The sequence below is a fragment of the Nelumbo nucifera genome, chromosome 5 (genome assembly GCF_055504915.1).
Source record: "Nelumbo nucifera cultivar China Antique chromosome 5, China Antique-T2T, whole genome shotgun sequence".
NCBI classification, from domain to species: Eukaryota; Viridiplantae; Streptophyta; class Magnoliopsida; order Proteales; family Nelumbonaceae; genus Nelumbo; species Nelumbo nucifera.
The window spans coordinates 11,712,883-11,732,000 of record NC_142653.1 but is presented as its reverse complement, the minus strand read 5'-3'; the positions used below and the strand labels follow the sequence as shown (position 1 = coordinate 11,732,000).

Here is a 19,118-nt window from a genome sequence, read left to right as displayed (position 1 = left end):
TGCACTCTATCAAGAGCCATATAGACCCATTTTAGTTTGCAAAACTCCTAGACATGGCTCTTTCATTTCACCAAACATGAAAAGACACAACTCAACCTGCACAGGCAATTCAATTGCAGATACCACATAAATATGAACTCATTTAGAGAAGAAAAATACCCAAACAAATATGAGATGCAATATACGAAACAATTCTAAATACAACAATGTGTAACGGAATAAGCCTCATGTAACAATGAAAGGGAAATACCTACCACACATAAAATGTACCAGTCCATGGAACAACAAGAAATATACCAGCCATATATTATTTTCTCATGCCTTTACCTCTACGTTACAAGGATATGGGCACATGTATCGAAATCTGACAAGTGTACAAGTTAACAGTCTTGGTAAGCCAAACAAAATAGGATTCAGAGCCTCAGCAGTGTTTCAGTAACTCAGAAGTTTTCTTATTAATTTTTGAGAAAGAATGTTTAAATGTAAGCATTTCAAGAATACCAAAGGAATCTAGGCTAGCTCTGCTACCTGACCAATTAGCACCCTTATATTTGACTACATTTTGCCTTAACTTTTCTTTTAGTCTCCCTAGGAATGACCCCCAATACAGTTGAGTCCTGATGGCCCCTTGTTTAACCAGTTCATCTGCCATATGGTAAGCTCATCTTTGAGTCCAAGTGAAAGTATCTACCATTTCTCCAGATAGCTAGGTGTCTTACTTATGCCTGTATTGCCAAGGCCCTGAACTATTTATCTTGAACCACCCAACAATTAAACTTGAATCCCCTTCCACCAACAACCCTTGAGAGATTTTCCAAGACTCAGCCCTTGGAGTGCTGCCAATAGTTTGGCACTAACCAAGTTTCCTTGTCCTATGGGTCTATATGGTATTGCAATTGTGCCATAATGACATCTAAAAGCACCTTCATCACCTCGGTTCCCTTGTTTCTTTTTTCAGGAAAAAGAATATTTTTGGGGGAAAAATAAGTTATAGTAAATGGATTGCAGTTGTATACAATTATGGAAGGACATATTCACAAAGATGTTGCAAATTAAATTTAAAACTGGTAATACTTTACAAAACTGGCTTTAAGACAATTTAATTTTCTCCCTTCCATTGTAAAACCGTGTAATGGTTTAACTTGTGCTACTCATTACATGGTTAGGAATGCATAAAATAATGTCAGGAAAAGTAATCCAAGTACGTAGTTTGTTGTCAAAGTATCTTCACAAGCAGTTTTTAGTGTGATAACTTCCAAGTCATCAAAGGTGGATCATTACAAATACATGGCAAATTGGCAACTAAAGTTTCAGCCATTAACCAGTGTTGGTCCTATCCTATCTACCTGATGTCTTGGAAGAGGTAGATTGGTTATAGACCTAACTTTCAGCATTTTCTTGCAAAAAGTGGCTGCTTTCAGACTTTCAACCTGTGTTCTGAGTTCTGACACTTGATTTCAGCATATGGCATAAGATGGATGTAGACCAAGCGGTGGCCTTTATTGCATGCATCACAATTTGAAGATCTTAATTTCAGCTGATAGCATCTCCAAATAAGATCCACAACCCAATGTTGGTCTCTGGGCCACTGTGTTCTTGGGAGGAGTGGACTGGATATGGATCCTAACTTTGCATTCCTTCAACTAAATCACCCCATCCTGCAGTTCACCCTTTGGTGTCTTCGTATTTCTCATTTAATTAATTTTTCCTCTCATCTAAGAAGCTGTACTTCTAATTTCTTTTCAACAACTGCACAAACTTTGCATATATCTCTATGTGGTTTTCCAAAATGATGTCATTACTATCACATTAACATCTTCTTATGATGCCATCTGTGCTGAAATACTTGAAATCATCTCTCATCTGAAACCAGTATATGCCACCCTAACCTGAATAAGATCAATATAAGTTCTTTTCAAATCTGTTCTTGTTCAAAATATTAGAAAAAGAAAAGATTCTGGAATTTTATTCTTCCTGCACTGTCCAAAAAATATGATCTATAAGATATGCACTGTCCAAACATAATAAATCATCCCTGAAATACTTGAAATCATCTCTTATCTGACACCAGTATGCCACCCTAATCTGAATGAGATCAATTAATAAATGCTTTTCAAATCTGTTCCTAGTTCAAGAAAAGAAAAAGATTCTGGAATATTATTCTCCCACCTGCTGTCCAAAAAACAGCTGCTAGTTATTTATAGAGAATAAAATTAAATGCGGATGAACCCATCTCATTTGCTTGTATTCCACATCACCTACATTAATCCCCACATTTTGCACCAAAACTCTGTTGTGTTTATGAAGTATTTTACCTCTTCAAGAGCTTCTTAAATCTCACAGAACACTAGAACAACCTTTTTTTTACTAATAGGGCATGGTAGAATATAGTGTTCTTAAAAAGAGATTAGCCTATAAACATGGACAGAGTCTCTGTGGCAATTCAATTCAAATATGTAGATTGACATGTCAGCCCTAGGCCAACCCGATGTGATAAAAGTTCTCAATCCTAACCTTAATGCAATCCAATCATGAACTCAGGTTAATGGGGTTGGGTTTGCGTTCGAACCTTCCCTACACCAAGTTTACAAATACAAGCACAAATACACATTACTAGCGGTGGCAATTGGGCGGGTTGGGTTGAGTTTGATTTAGGTTGAGCTTCAACCCAATCCTTCTAACCCGCCAACTCATTAATGACCCAGTTATATAAAATTAAATGGGTTGTGTTTAACCCAATCCAATTCATCCAAACCCATTAATCTTATATTTATATACTTAAAACAAAAAACTAACTCCCTCTTGACAAATAGGTTGGTCATAGCTTAGTGGTAATAGTAAAACACTACCATACTCATGCAAACACACATATATATGCAAAATGATGCATCAACTTCTTTTCTTCTCTCCCTCTTACATAAACATACTTTATAAATAAATCAATATGCATTTCATACATAGTTGCCCATTAAGGCATCAACTCAACCTAATTTTCAACCTAATTAGCTATCAAAAAAAAGAAACCAAATTTCAACCCAACCCTATTATTTCTGGGTTGGCCCAACCCAAGTTGCAGACCTAATCTTGTAAATTCGTTCAACATTGAAACCTTAACCTCACTGATTTTGAACAATCTTAAGACATGATGGATCCTTCAATATAGGGGACTTATTCTTTCTGGTCCAACGGATAGCACAGTATTCTGTGTCCTGTGAAAGGATAAATCATATCAGAGCTGGTTGTCACATGACTTAGCATCTCAGGTTCAACAAGGGAGCATAGTTGTTCCTCTTGTTCTGCCCAACAACCATAGTTTAGAATCTTCTAACCAGAGCCCTTGTCACATATATATATATATATATATGACCACAATATGTTATCTTGTTGTTGATCTATGTACATCATGATGCCCTTGTCAAATGCAAAATTGTATTTTGAGACAAAGCAGTGAGTTTGGATTTGGACAGTCACTGAAACCGTGGTGCTTGGCTCTGGTTAGAAGATATGTTGGACAGACATAAGCACACGGTCAGCAATGTATTGTAAAGATGTCCCACAGAAAATACATACTATTCTCTGGGCTCAATCATCAAATTTATCAGCTTAATAAATAATCCATTGCTTTCAAATAATCTTAAAATTAATACCTCCGTGACCAGAAACTCAAGCTCAAATTTTGCGAGTGTCGATTCGACTTGATTTGGTCCAATTCGATCCAGTCTAATGTGAATTCATTATAAATGGATTAGGTCCAATCCAATCCAATAAATAATTTGGACCATTTTTGGACCGGTCCAATTTAATGTTTGGATCGTTGAATTTGTTCAAATTCATCTTAATTTAAATTGATTTTAACCCAAATCCAATCCATTAACAGTTATATTCTTATCTTATATCAATGGACCGTGTATTGACTTAATCCAACCAAATCCAATATAAATTTATTACGGACGGATCAAGTCCAATCCAATCTAATAAATATTTTGGACCAAATTGGTCCAATCCACTATATCTTTCAAATTGATCCGTCCAGTCCAAAACCGATCCATTGAGAGAGAAGACCTGAAGTGGCAATTGAAATACCAAGCTTGGCGTTGGCGATATCAATTATCAACCATAAGGTAGTTCTCCTGGAAGCATAAAAAAGTTCGTTTTGGCGGCAATAAATAAGCTCCAGCGGTTTGAAGAATAAATGAATAATTTTGGGTTTAACTCCCCTGGAACAATAAAAACGCGTTTTTTTTCAAAACTGATCTCAAAGAGTCTTTCGAAAACCTTACATTACACTTTACTCATTCTGCAAAAATGCAAAGAGCAGATCGATGAAACAAATAGTTGATGTTATTTTGGACAAATGAAAATAGCCAAAGTTTTAAGGACGTTTGTAATAGTGCAAAAAAACTGCATTGCAGACAAACGGAACTTTAGGTCTTATCATTGCAGAAAAGTTAAAAGTAAAAAAATCGACACACTTTCTACCTAAAAATACGTGTATAGCATATTAAACATACACTAGTGGAAGGGTACACGTGGGTGTAAACTGTAGAGTAAAAGTAAAAGAGTAAAAAAAATGAAAAGACATTTTGATTTTAGTAGCTTGTTTTATTATACTTCTTTGAATGTAGTTAATGGTTGGATTAAAAAAAAAAGATAAATTATATAGACAATTATTATTTTCAAGCATTAACATTATATAGCGCCATTAAATTATTTTTTTGTAAGTAAATTAAAATTTATTAAAAACTAAAAAAGAAGAGAAGAAGATACATCAGAGTCTAGAAACCGAGAACCAGTTCAAGACTCGAAACATGAATCCAAGGCAAAGATATGAATATATTTAAACTTTTAAATATATATATTATATATAATTGAAAGTTCTTCAATTTTTGGTCCCATATTTTTCAAATCCAAATAATTCACCTATTATATATTTTTTTCTGAATTAAATATACGTTTTTCCATAATTCAAAAAAAAAATGCAATTCAAGATGTTTTCTTTGAAAAAAGCATCAATAGACATATGTTATAGATAAATTTGCTAATCATGGGGTGTTTGGTACATCATTGTGTTGCAGTTGCATTTTGGTTGATCAATGCAAACTTGTGAGAAATATGTATTATAACATCATATGACAACAAATAGAAATATGCATATATGTAAAAAATATTAAATTTGACGTTTTAGGTAAAAATAGTAATTAGTATTGATCAATTTAAAATATTTTCAAAAAAATCAAGTGAAAAAATCTCTCCTACAAATTTGTGTTGATCAATCCAAATAATAGATAGTGACACACACACACACACACATATATATATATATATATAGGAAAATTCATGATCAGTATTTTGTACTTTGGTTCGAGTGGCAATTTGGTCCCCGAACATTAAAATTCGACAATCCAGTACCCGAACTTTCAAAATGTGACAATCCAGTACCTGTCATTATTAGCCAGTCCATTAATCAGCCATTAAGTGACATTTGAAAAGTCAAAAATGTCCTTTGAATGCCATCTAATTCTCTTTATCAACCATTCAAACATTAACAAAAAAACTAAACATTCCCAAATCCTAGCCTCTTCTATTCAAAAAAGTTGGTGATTGTTTAGAAGAATCTAGAAATTGCGACCGTTCATTTTATTGTAAATGTTTGGATAGTTGATAAAGAGAATTAGATGGCATTCTTAGGGCATTTATGACTTTTCAAATGTCACTTAACGGTTGATTAACGGACTAGTTAATGGCAGGTATTGGATTGTCACATTTTGAAAGCTTGGGTGCTGAATCGCATTTTAAAGTTCGGAGACCAAATTGTCACTCGAACCAAAATACAGGGTACTAATCAAGAATTTTCCTATATATATATATAAGGTACTGATCAAGAATTGCCCCACTTGAACCAGCTTCTTCCCAAACTGATCTACCTCTCCAAGAAGTAAGCCCCTTTACCAAAGACAATGCATTTTTTATTAAGTTCTCTAACTCAACTCATTCTGCAAAAGATGATACATTCTGATTCATGATGGGCAAGAGTCGAGTCAAAGGTAGAGAGTAGAGGGATGGATGGCGTGTCATTCTGGGGCCATTTAGTGACAGCTGAAACTAAAAGGGTTGAACTGAGGGTCCATTTGATTTGCAATCAGAATTGGGATCAGAATGATCTCACTACAAAACATTTGTTTCCCATTGTCTGTTTGGTTCAAATAGGAATGGGAATGAAAATTAGAATCAATAGGAATAGGATTTTATTTCTAAGGGAGGGGGAGGGAATAATGCCATTCCACGAGAATAGGATTTCAATTTCGCCCAACTAAACAGTTGGAATGGAAATGACCTATTCCAATTCCTATTCCAGACCCCTATTTCTGTGAAGTGTGCACCAAACGGGGCCTGAAATGGTTGAACTGGAGTCATTAACTTATCAACGAGGTTGTAAGCTGCTTAATGGTTAAAACAGAAGTTACGTTGGGCTGATAAATGATAATACTATTTTTAAATATTTTATCATTTAATTATTTCCTTCACCACAATCCAAAATAACAAATAAGTCATTCAGTTGAGCTAGTTCAGCCATTATCTCAGTTTGGACGAGTAATACAAGTATTCATTCAATCCTCATGTAACATTTTCTTGAGCCACAAAAAAAAATATGGCGTCGCTCAGCTCAAGACTGAACTTTTCTTTTATGCCTGGTCAATTAAAAATAAATAAAAAAAAAGGGTATCTTAAGGCAGTCTTCATGTTCATGGGACTCTTCTCCTCGGGAAATGGTGTTCTTTGATCCATCTCCGTCTCCGAATGAATGTCTATCTATGTTCATAGGTCTGTCCGTCTGTATATAGTAACATGACAATATAAAAAGAAAGCTTTAGAGCAATTAGGTGAATGGTGATGGCCTGATGGGTAGGGTATCTTCCATAGTTTCAAGTAAGACAATCTCTGTTGATTGAAATTCGATTAGTAATTTTACCAAAAAAATATTCGATTAGTAAAGGTGTATTGATTTGATATATGGATTGGTCCATCTGAATTTTATGGCCCACGAGGCACAAGCCCCTTTTTTGTTCGGGTGAGAGATTAATAAAAAGGCAAAGGCCCACAAGTCTATGTATGAATGTTATGTTGGATTTATATGCCCACTTGGGGCCTTTGCCTTTATGTACTCTCTCTCTCTCTCTCTCATTTTGGGCTGTCCCCCCTCCCCTCCCTTTCCATCCCCATCACCTGCAAATTGAATTTCTTTTGCCAAATTTTAATGTTAACATAACATCAATATAATGTGGCGATGAATTATTCAAGTGTTGCCGGGGTTAGTGCATATCCTTGGTTATTCAATTGGTGGGTCATATCTTGGGATTCCTTTTTTTATTATTATTATTATTTTTGGTGGTGGTGTGGCTGCTGCTGCTGGGACCCTAAAAATCGGCAAGTGCGGACCGATGTGTTCCTCTTCATCCTCTCTCTCTCTTTCTCTCTCAAGATAGTTAAGATAGCTTCCAGGTTTCAGTAAAGATCAAATAAGTAAAAGTCCTCTCAACGGCTGATCTCTCTCTCCACACAGTCACACACACACACGTTGAAGCTTGAAAACGAACTAGCTTGTACGTTGAAAGAAACAGCTGGTTCACACCACTGCTAATCAATTATTTGCAACATACGAATTATTTCAGATCTATAGAGGGTCCCCACAGTGCAAGCTAGGTTGGATCAAATTCATGTCTCCGTGAGTAACTAATTATATTCTTACTTGAACTTTATGAAGTCTCCATTCATGAAAGGTACTTGGATCCTCTTTGACCATTGCCCCATAATAGAGTCCCGATTTTTAAAGCAAATAATGGAGGGATGGATTGGATAGAGACCCTTTACGCGATTCTAGAGTCCCCTTCGTCCTACTTAATTAGTTCTTTTTTACTCTCTCTCTCTCTCTCTCTCTCTCACATATGCAGTTATACACACACTGCACAGTGCACAGAGCCAGACAGATATAAAGCGAAAGAAAAAACGGGGGAAGAAAAGCAATTAGAGCGACATTTTATCTCCCATGGTTAGATCCATCAATGGACAGCATCACACAATAGAAGTTCAACTGCAAAATATTTTGTACATAGAACAGCCAAACACCAACCTCAGGAAAAAAAAAAAAAAGAACATGAAAACCAAAAAAGAAAAAAAAAAGGGAAAGACGAATATTGAAAGTTAAAACAAGCTCACGAACACGAAATTAAGATCCCTTCTTCCTCCCTTCGAACAAAAAATTCCAATAACTCTACAACGACCCCGTTATGAAATGGATCAAGGCAAGTCCTATTCTCTGCAACTTGGTCCACCATCAGTACTCAAGAGCTCCTGCATCAAGAATTAAACCAAATCAGTCTCAAGTGTAATAAGAACGTCTGTTTAGTTACTAGTTAGTAACTGCACACTGCACTAACAAAATATATATAATCGATCTCATCCATTCTCCATCCTAATTACCTGGGAGGTCTTGCTGCTAATAATGTAGCCTTCGTCATGAACCAGCAGCTGTGTCTTATTGCCTCCAACAGCTACTGATACTCTCTCCATGGACATGGAATTGGAAGCATCACACTTATCAGCTGCTTTCTTGGACAAAATGTGGGGGGTCCTCTTCAGACCCAGCAGACCCTTCCACTTACCCTTGGGCGGCCTCGGCGGTACATCGTCGTCATCGATGAGGAGTTCATCTCTCAAAGTCATCTTCTGCAACTGGTTGGTGCAATTATCCTTGAAAGGCAACAAGCGACCCTTGAAGAAGAGCTCGTCAGCAGTCATCATGTTGTAGTTAGTGACAGAGAATTCAAAATCGGAAGAGGCGGGTGCTTCTGATCTGGAGCTACGTTCATACTTGATCATTTGTTGGGCGTCGACGAAATCGTTGGAGAAGGAGATTCTGGGGCTCATGGGAGCGCAGAGACCTTGGTGCTCGCTGTTGAACATGTCTAGGCATGCCATGGGAACCCACAACAACACAGCCTAACCCTCTTTTTAACTTGTTCTTCTACCCGACCGGCCCAGTCCCCACCCCACCCCCCCACCTTCCCTCCTGCACTGTTGTAACCTACCCACAAGTGGATGGTTTTATTTATATGTGAATGAGCGCAGCTGGTGTTTGTATTTATATGGAAAAAGAGAGGAGCTTCTGTCTCTTTGTGCATGCTATGTCATGTCATGTTCCATGCCTCTTAATGCCGCCCACAACATCTACATTTGTCGTCTGTGCTGTGACATCCTCTCTCTCTCTCTCTCTCTCTTTATCAACTTAATTTAATTTGGTCTTTTCTTTATTTCAACCCAACTCACCATAGACATTAGGCAGCATATATAGAGTTACAACAGATTAATTTTAATCTATCTATTCTTCTTTTTCTTAGATTTTTCCGAGTATGGGTTGAATAATCTTGGTCCAGTTTTGTATTTGGACCATGAGATATTTATGGGTACAGATGCATACATTGTATGGTATGATATGTATATCATAAATATATATCCCATGTGGGTGATATAACAATGAGGCAACTGATGAGTTTGCTCTATGCAATTATTATTATTTTTTATTTTGTGGAAGTTGTGTGGTTCATAAGTAGTGCACTACTTATGCACAAAGGGGAGGTCGTGCATGAAGTGGGTACACAATGTTATTGTTATAAATGGTCATGATGATGAATGCATGCATATCTCTATCCATGCATGCATGTGGACATGGCGACATGCATGGATGTAACCCACTTTAGGTTTTGGTTTTGAACCAATGGATTGTTACCATTTATGGGGAATGGGTAGAAGGATGGAATGATGGATTACATGGACGGATTGAATCAATTTGGTAAGTTTTAAAAGGGGAGAAAGGGTGACAGTTTCCATTGCTGGGATAGGAAGCAACACGAGTAAATAAAAGGTATACTGTTGGTTTTATTAACTTTTTAACTTTGAGACTTTGGTGGAGGAAATATGGGACTGTAGAGAGAGAGAGAGTTGACCGATGTTTGACTTATAAGTTATTAGCAATGAATGAGCTGGCGATGCCGACTGATCAATGGGATCACGTGACTAGGGTTTCCTTAAATAACTTTCTTCTCTTTTTTCTGGCTTAAAATAATTTAATAAATAAGATATAAATATGAAGAAATAAATTAAGTAGACCCTCGCAATGAACACTCAGCTTCCATCAAACGAAAAAGATTGCTCTGTGCCTCCTTTTATTACCCCATATTTGTTTTCTGGACCAAAGCACGTGGGCACGTGAAGGGCTCTTCCCTTCTAACTAAGCTAGTGCTCTGCTTCTACCCCCCCCCCCCCTCCCCCTTGCCTTAAATTACGGTAATGCCACTGCCTCATTGTTATCATTAGTAAGTAAAACAAGGACAGATTTTGAAAATGCAAATGGCGCCAACATGCTTCATATGGTTCATATAATTTATTATTATTATCATTAGTAAGTAATAATAACTAATAAGAATGAGAGATTCTAAGAATGCATGGAGAACAAGTGTAAGCACAGGAAATGGGTTTTCTTTAATTAGGATAAGGATTCTAGTATTAATTCACCATTTCTTGCACGGTTCTACACTCACTGCTTTGGTAGATTCAATTAATCCTCACAATAAAAATTTTAATCCAATGGTGTTTGTTTTCATAAAGATTAAGCGAGTATTCCTTGGAGATGGGTTGGTAAGCGTGGGTTCTCGAATTGTTAACAAATGTCAGTCTCTCTCTCTCTCTCTGAGTGTGTCTATTACTATTAGGGTTCTGCATTGTTTTTGAAGAAAAAAGAATGAGGATTCAGTAACTTCTAGGGAGGATATATAAATATTTCAACAATCACCAAGTCAATTCCAATGTACGGGCACATATTATTAAGAAAAGAGGGATGACAAATTACCATTGGATTGTAATCTTTCAATCTGGTTACATTGTTAATAAATATATATTTGTTTATACTGGATGGATGCATGCTTGCAACCCTAATTATAAAGTATTAATGGTGTGAGTTGTGGGGATGCAGTGAGTGAAGAATTCCAAGGGAAAGAACTAAGAAGCTAACTAGAGTCTAGAGATAATTAAGTGTATAGTATGTAAATGTACCAATAAATCATCCTTCAAATTTCTCTCTTCCCCTTGCTTAATGCTTTCTTTTTGAGGCATTAAACTGTACATGCAAGAGGTAACATATTTGTACTTTAATATGTACCACGCATGTAAATTGTTACTTTGTGTGACCAAGGACTCCTCTAGTCCTCATGACTCTTGATGACAGAGAAAAACGCAGAGGGCAACTCAGTCATCATCTTTTGATTCTTTTTGAGAAAAAAGAAGAGGAAGAAAAAGAAAGGAAAAGATACCTTAACTGGGCTGAAAGTGGTTAGTGGATGGATGGATAGGTCACTTATTAGACTTAGGAATTGGGAATTAGATGGCATAGGGATAGGATTGACCAAATGACCATAGCATGAACATGAGAGACAAGAATTTAAGGGGTTGTGGTTGATTGAGCTTTTTTACTGGTACCAAAAGGCACCGTTGTCACTCACATGGTATACCCTTTTTGGTGGAACGTAACTCAGGTGGGCGGCCAAATGGAGCGGCGACAGGTGGCCGATTCCCACATCTCTCTCTCTACCAGTTGCAGAGATTCTGATTTGAGGAGGACCAGTCAAACACATCGGAACTCCTTAGAATCACAGTGGGTAAGGCTAGGTCTAAGGGTGTTTGTCTCTCTTTTGGTCTCCTGCCTTGGCGGCAGCACTTGGCTTTATAGACTTAAACTAAGAACCTGTCTACTCTTTTATATTTGTTGCGCCTTACGATGTTGGATCAGAGGAAGTAATTGCTAATTACTAACACTTCTCTCTTAATTTGGGTGCTTTGAATAATGAATACTTCCTCTCTAAGCTTTATTTAATTGAACTATTCTCAATTTCATTTGCTAATTAATATTATATTTGAAATGACTCTCCCAGTAACAGCAATCTATGTTTTATTCCATCAAATAATCTCTTTCCCTTATCTCTTATTTCTCTTTCAGTTGCAGGAGTAAAATACGTGGCATTCATGCATTAACTAGGATGGGTCATGATCGCAGGACATCCACTAATGAAGAACAATATAATATACATAATCCTATCTCTTTATGTATAGCTATAGCCTCCTAATAAGTTCTAAGTCCTTACATTACAAATATATAAAATTTTCTTCTCCTGACAATGTCTAATACTCTACTCCCCATAGGGGGAAAAGAAACAGAAATATAATCCTCATGGCTATTAAGAGTCATATTAGCTTGCTGGTTGGGCTCTGGCTCTGACATCCTTCGAGGCAGCTCCTCAGCACGGGACTCCGGATGAGTTTCACTTTTATGATGGGTGAGATATGCGATGTTAGATCAAGTTGATAGAGGATTGGAAGATGTTTTATAACTCCCAGCAACCCAACCTATGGACTATTGGTACGATGGGCACAGGGATGCTGAGCTGAGCTGCAACCAGTTGGAATTTGGAAAGCCATTCCCGAGGCATCTATCCTCCCTCCTCCTTGGCTCTTGCAGTTGTAAACATTGCCCTCCACCATGGCACCACCCTCCATAGTCCACGTAGCTAGCTCACAGAAGAGAGGGGTTTGGTGGGATGCTTCAAAAGAAGCCCGTGAGCCAATAAAAATAAATAAATAAATAATAATGAGCATTCAGCCCTGACCGTTGGATCAACATCTGTATCCCCACGCCGACAGCCTCATTGAATCAGGAATCACCCTTCAAGTTGAAGGCATTGATTTGATATTAAGGTGGAGGTACCACACTGATACAGACAGACAGACAGACAGACAGCTGTAAGTACGCGCTATTGAGTTGGTGTTTACGTGGAGGGCTCAAAGCTGATTGGTAATGGTGGTACCACACAGAGGTCACAACTCACAAGAGATGAGATGATCCAGCTTCAATGCCTCTGGAGTCTGGAGTCTGGAGTCTGGAGTGAGTCCACTCTCTAATAACTAGCTTCAGCCTTCAGAGTTGAATCAGTCTCGTGATGAATGAGAATCTTCTTGTGTGTTAGACAAATGCAAGCGTTGACTGTTGGGGAAGGATGGATTATCAACATTAATGAAGGATACGCAAAATCTGTTTCTGTACCTTGGTTTGCCTTCACAACTCCAGATATTGCGGTGACCTGCTTAAATCAAATATAATCTTTGTTCGTTTGGTTCTTAGCCCATTTATGTACTTATATTTACTTGTCCAACATTGATATCAGCTTCTAAACCCGCTGGATTTGGTGTACATCAAAACGACCCACAGATACACAGTCTTCTGGAGTCTGAGCTCTCTGGAAAAGCAGGCATCTTAGCTTTGCATCGTACCATTGTACATATTCAGTTCTATGTGTATTTATATTATTTATTTCAATCACCTAACAAGTAACAAATAGGTGACGTGGCTGAAACTGAAATGAATGGCATCTCTAGCTTAGTGCAGTAGTGGGGCTGAATCGGAAATGAATAGAATCTCTGCCAAGCCAAAATGAAGCAATCCCCCAGGCACCCTCATTGGACGGCACGGCCAATCCGGAGGAGTTTGGACTTTGGACGGACCTGGTGGACGTGGGGTTGGGGATCCATCCTCCCATGTGGCAGCTGGGGTTCCGGTCTACTACAATAAGCTCAGTACGGTACCTACCTAGATCGCATCGTAATCACTAGCAAAACCAGTGTCTCAATGTATATTTTCCAGAAAAGAAAACATGGGTTATTCACATGTCCAATGAATGGTGGGGATTGGCCAGATTCTTCCCCACGGCCCACCCCATTCCGAGAAGTTATTTATTTAGACAGACTGTTGCCTGTTGGCTGTATGTGTATGGAAAACCATTTTCCATTGGGCAATCCTCAGTGAACCAGTCCACAATCCAAATGGTCCATTTACATTTAAGAGGCCTGCAGGCAACAGGCAGCAGGCTGCAGCTGCACAAATCGAGTTTCAGTTCTCACTTCTCACTTCCCTGCTGCAAGCCTGTAACCTGTAAAAGCAGTACACAAACACTTTATAAGGGTATTTTAGTCACTATGTTATGGCATAATTACTAGAATACACACCACAGCTTGTCCGTAACCCACGTATGCCGAGTTAATGACCAAAAGGTTTTAAATACGGCTCGGCACCCATCAGAGGAAGCACGTTCCACTCTGACTGGTCACTGGTGCAGCTGCCGCAGGAAATCCAGACCTGATTCTCTGGATGATGATAGGCAAAGGAAGAAAAACGGAACAAAGACTATCAAGTATCTCCCCCTATTGCGTTTGCGCTCAACACAAGCAGGTCTATCAATCCTGAGGGTACTGGGTATCATGACTTTTCCCAAGCCAAAATGCGAGTATAGGACTCTACTAACCACTTAAGGTTGTGGTTGTCAACACTTGAAACTCCGGATCCATAAAAAAATGAATGCTGAACTGGACCAAGTTCAGGTCTCAATTTGCCAACAATTTATTTAAGAAAAAGAATAGGCAACCTCCCTTCACAGTTCAACACACGAGAGCTAAAAATGTGTATTAACCATCATATTAATTTTCAGATAAATCAAGAATAGGCAACCTCCCCTTCACAGTTCACACACAAGAGTACTTTTTCTGATAGTGAGTATACAACCACGCTCTCATCCAAAGATGATCAAATAAAAAAATAAAAATAAATAAACCAGGTCGAGTCTGATGGTATTAGACTATTAGTTCAGTCGCTACGAGTCCCCCGGTGGGATTTATCCAATCGAATCCCACCTTCGTCCTGTTAAACATATACGCTACAGTTTGAACAGCTTAACCCACGGTTGTCACTCATCAGTTCAGACTGAGAATCCACTGATACCCCTTTTTTTTTCTTTCTAGAATTTGCCCTTGGCAACCAAACAATTTCTAGATGCTTGTCATCTATTGCTCCCCAAGCATGTCATTTCTTGGAAGATGCAAAGCTCTAAAGATGTCAATATCGGAACTTATTTTAGGGAAATCCTAACCAAAGAATTGACTAGGAATTTTTAGAATGAAAAAAAAAATGAAGGAACTTTAGCTGCCAATGAATTACATAAAATCATCATCATGTTCTTCAGAATTGGCAGACAATCTTTTCAGTGGTAACTTATTCCCGTTAGATATTTTTGGCTTTGTTTGCGCATGCATTGTGCCTTTCAGAGACGTTCTCAAAAATTTTACAGACGCCCCTGTAGTGGGCCGTAATGTGGCAATTGATGGGTTCCTCATAGGATCTCCATTGGAACAGACCATGGGGTTCAGCCGTAGATGTTGACGCAATGAGGAATTTTGACTACGGATCGCCTTTGAATCAGAGTCTTCTTTTTGTTCTACCTCTCTTTGAGTTTTTGACCTCCCCACTGATTCAACAGGTGTAAGCTTTCCATCCACTTGGTTTGTGAAAACAAATGTGACCTGCAGCAACCAAGATTAGCTTAAAACAATATACATCAAATATATTCAACTCCTAGGAAGAGGTAAAATTTACAACTTCGAATACCAATCACCCAGGTCACTAGGAAAGTGCCTAAGCACCTCAGTTTACAGCCTCCTTCATCGCCTGGCTTTGCTTAGGAATTTTAAGAACGCTGCTTTAATCAAACATCATGTACTACAATATACAACATTAGGCTCCAAATAATATAAAGGTGTACTTGGTCTCATAGGGTGCTTGCTCTCTAATGGACAACAGGTCATGGACATACAATGTAATGTGCATAGAAAACAATTGGCTGCATAATGATGAGTTGAGAAGAAAGTAAGAAAACTAATCGAGGGCTGGCTCGCTGGTGTGTAATTTGTTCCAGTGTTGATGCAGAATCAAATCCCACAACCAGCACTTTGAGGAAAAAAGGGGTAGGGGGAAGTTATTAATGGTGCATAGCACCGAATACCGAAAAAAGAGAAGAAAATAAGCATATTGTATAAGAAATCTTCAAACCAAGAAAACATTGTTTTGGTGACAACCAATAAATGCAAAGAGTTGCTTTTCTATATCCAATTAATCAACTAGTGTGTAATCTGTTGAATAATGAATTGACTCAATAGGAACAGAAAACTAATTCTCCCACTCAATGATAGTTGAATGTTAAAAAAAATCGAAAATTTGCATACTCAGCCACTAATGTTAATTTCCTGATCTGAAAAATGACGGATGATGGCTACTGGTTTTAGAAACTTAGTGATGCTTAAGCTTCGTGAGGACAGTAATCAGTTTTCTCAAAATATAATCAAACTAAAAATATAAGTTTGAATTTATAACGCACCTCATCACCAGCAGAACATTGAAAAATTGCATCAGGTACTGACATTGGAAAAGGATGATGCCCCCAACTTTCTAGATCTTCTTCTAGAGGGGCTCCAAGCTGAAAACAGATGTTTCAGTCAGAAGAATAGAAGCAAAAAAAAGACACTTGAATATAGGATGAATGAACTAAGAATTACCTGCTTCTCTGAGCTTTTCAACTTATGCAAGCATCCAGCAATTTCAGCAAATCCACCTATATCTGAAGTGCCTTCACCAGAATGACAAACTCCATGTGTTGAATTGACACCTTCAACCTCTCTTGCGATCTCAGGACCATCATCTATCTCTAATGCATGTGTTCTACAACGAGTGCAGTTCATCTTTTCATGAATCTCAGACCTGCATAAACAGTAAGAGATCAGAATTAATATGCATAGATGAAAAGAAACCAACTTGCTAATAGAGCCTTAAAAGCACAAAGATCCGGGAGTAAAACTTCATGATACAGAGAAGAACACAACTTTTCAGACCCTCATTGTTTTACTAAGTTGAGAAAGTGATGTCTATTATATAAATAGTTCTCTTTTTTGTCTTTTCAATAACAAGATTGCATTGCATCTGTTAGAATGAGTCGAATAGGGGTAGTTTAGTAATCTCATGTCAGTTAAGTACTTTACTTATGTGGCTGTTTTATTAGAGTACTCTGCCCCACACTTAATTGAGGGCAGTTTAGTCTTTGTAAGTGTAATTAGAACCTAATAAACATTAGAGGGTCAACTGAATGGGAGACTAATCAGTTTCGACTAAACCCTCCTGTTTTCTCTTTCTCTTATCTTCTTCCTCATCTTCTTCTTCCTTCTTCACTGGTTCGGGTTACTGTAGCTGCTCCAAAACATGGTATCAGAGCGAGGTTTCTGACCTGCTTCTGCTTGTAAAGCATCTCAGCTGTGTTCGTGACACCTTCCTCTTCGTTTCTGGTTAGCTAATGGAGAGAGCTGGTTCGCCCTAGGTCTGAGACATCACCGCTCGTTGCTCTCTGCTGCGCACAGTTTTCTTCATCGAGGAAGGTGATTTCAGCAGTGAATGGTTGGCTGATACTCTCAAAGGAAAGTTGGTTATTTAGTCCTTTTGTGTTGCTGGTATTTCTGGGTAGGAACCCTTCAAGAATCAGTTAGTACTGATTAGAACCTAGAGAACTAGGTTCATTGTTGCCCTAGGAAGGGCTGTGTGTGCAGTAGCCGAATGGTGTAGTGCTGCTGTGAGTTGTTGAGTGGTGTTAAGGCTGCTGTAGGTGGCCGAGTGGTGTAAGGTGGAATGCAGTGACCTTGCCAAGCTCCTTGTGGTTGTGTAATGCCCTCTTAAGTGTGTTAAACAAGTCTGAACTGGGTGTAGCAGTTTGACTGTGTTGTGGTGCTTGTGATGCACAATTTTTTTTATTGAGTGGTTGTAAGAGGGCCTACTGTTGTGTTGTGGTGCTTGTGATGCTTATGTGGGTCGTAGGTGTGTGAAGTCAGCAGTAGTGTGAAGAAGAACAAGTGTGTGCTCCCACTGTTGTGTTTAGGGGCTGCAATAGGTGCTGAAGTATCAAACTGTGAACAACATCAATCAGCTTGTAGCTGAGAAGTAAGGTTAGAAGCAACTGTGAAAGAGTACAATGGCAGCAATAGGAGATGGCTACAATGATCAGAAACCTAGTGTGGTAATTTCCTCCGACTACCTAGGGGTACAAATGACCTCAATTAAGCTGAATGGGGAGAACTATGTTCCATGGGCTAAATCAGTGGAAGTGTTTCTCAAGGCAAAGAAGAAAGTAAAGCATGTAAGAGATGAGAAGCCATCAGAGGACTCTCCAGGGTTTGATGATTGGGAACAAGAAGATGCTCAAATCATGACTTGGCTGTGGAATAGTATGGAACCCAAAATTAGTGCCAACTTAATGTTCCTTGATACGGCTAAGGATATATGGGAGCATGCTAAGAAGCTATATTCTGGACAAGACAACACAACAAGAGTGTATCAGCTTTATCAGGAGTATTTTGATTTACAACAAGGAACCAAAACACTAGAAGAGTACTATGCCTGCATGAAGAATATAAGGAATGAACTCAATGTCTATCACCCCCTTACTCCAGATATTAAAGTTCAGCAACAGCAAAGGGAGCAACTAGATGTTACAAGATTTTTAGTGGGGCTGAAGTCGGAATATGAACCAGTTAGAGCCCAAATATTGGGGGGCTCTACTCTTCCTACACTTGAGGAAGTATTCTCAAGGCTTCGTAGAATTTCTTTGGGATAGACAGAGAACTCCACACAATCTGATAGATCAGCACTTGTGACAGCTAGAGGGGTTGGACATAGTACAAGAGGGGGAGGTCATGCTCCCCGAGGAGGCCGTGGCAGTTCCATGATTAGTCGGGGTGGCCGTGACTCAGGGGGAGGCCGTGGCAGAGGGAAGAATAACTCTACAAGGAAATGTACTCATTGTGGTAGAGAGGGACACACAGTGAATTTCTGTTATGATCTAAATGGGCTAATCATGCTGTAGCAGGTGAGGTTGATATCAGTGACAGTAAACCGGCAGACCGAACTCCTCCCACATCTACATCTACCTCTGGGAGGGAAATGGTGAGCGTACCGCGTGATGAGTATGAACGGTTCCTTCAAACTACTTCACAGCATACAACTGCCACACTTGCCCAATCAGGTATTGCTTGCATGTCATCTAAAACCTCTCCCTGGATTATTGACTCTAGAGCCTCAGATCATATGACCGGGACTCTAGGTGTGTTCTCTTCTCTTTCTGAAACCTCCACATCACAAACTGTTACACTTG

General features: G+C 38.6%; 2 protein-coding genes across 2 annotated transcripts in view; both read right to left on the bottom strand.

Annotated features, from left to right (window-relative positions):
- Positions 1–8,061: 8,061 nt before the first annotated feature.
- Positions 8,062–9,067, bottom strand: LOC104606011 (uncharacterized). Its single transcript, XM_010271018.3, has 2 exons — positions 8,479–9,067; positions 8,062–8,349 (listed from the first exon to the last, which is right to left on the bottom strand). The coding sequence occupies exons 1-2, from the start codon at positions 8,974–8,976 to the stop codon at positions 8,308–8,310; spliced, it is 540 nt and encodes a 179-aa protein (XP_010269320.1). The 5' UTR covers positions 8,977–9,067; the 3' UTR covers positions 8,062–8,307.
- Positions 9,068–14,959: 5,892 nt separating this feature from the next.
- The window catches only part of RAD54 (DNA repair/recombination protein), a 31,614-nt gene continuing 27,455 nt past the window's right edge, over positions 14,960–19,118 (bottom strand). The window contains exons 19-21 of the mRNA XM_010271025.3: positions 16,483–16,684; positions 16,305–16,403; positions 14,960–15,453 (exon numbers count right to left, since the gene is read on the bottom strand). Coding sequence (XP_010269327.2) covers positions 15,088–15,453; positions 16,305–16,403; positions 16,483–16,684 — 667 coding nt within the window. The 3' untranslated portion in view covers positions 14,960–15,087. The remainder of the gene's footprint in view (positions 15,454–16,304; positions 16,404–16,482; positions 16,685–19,118) is intronic.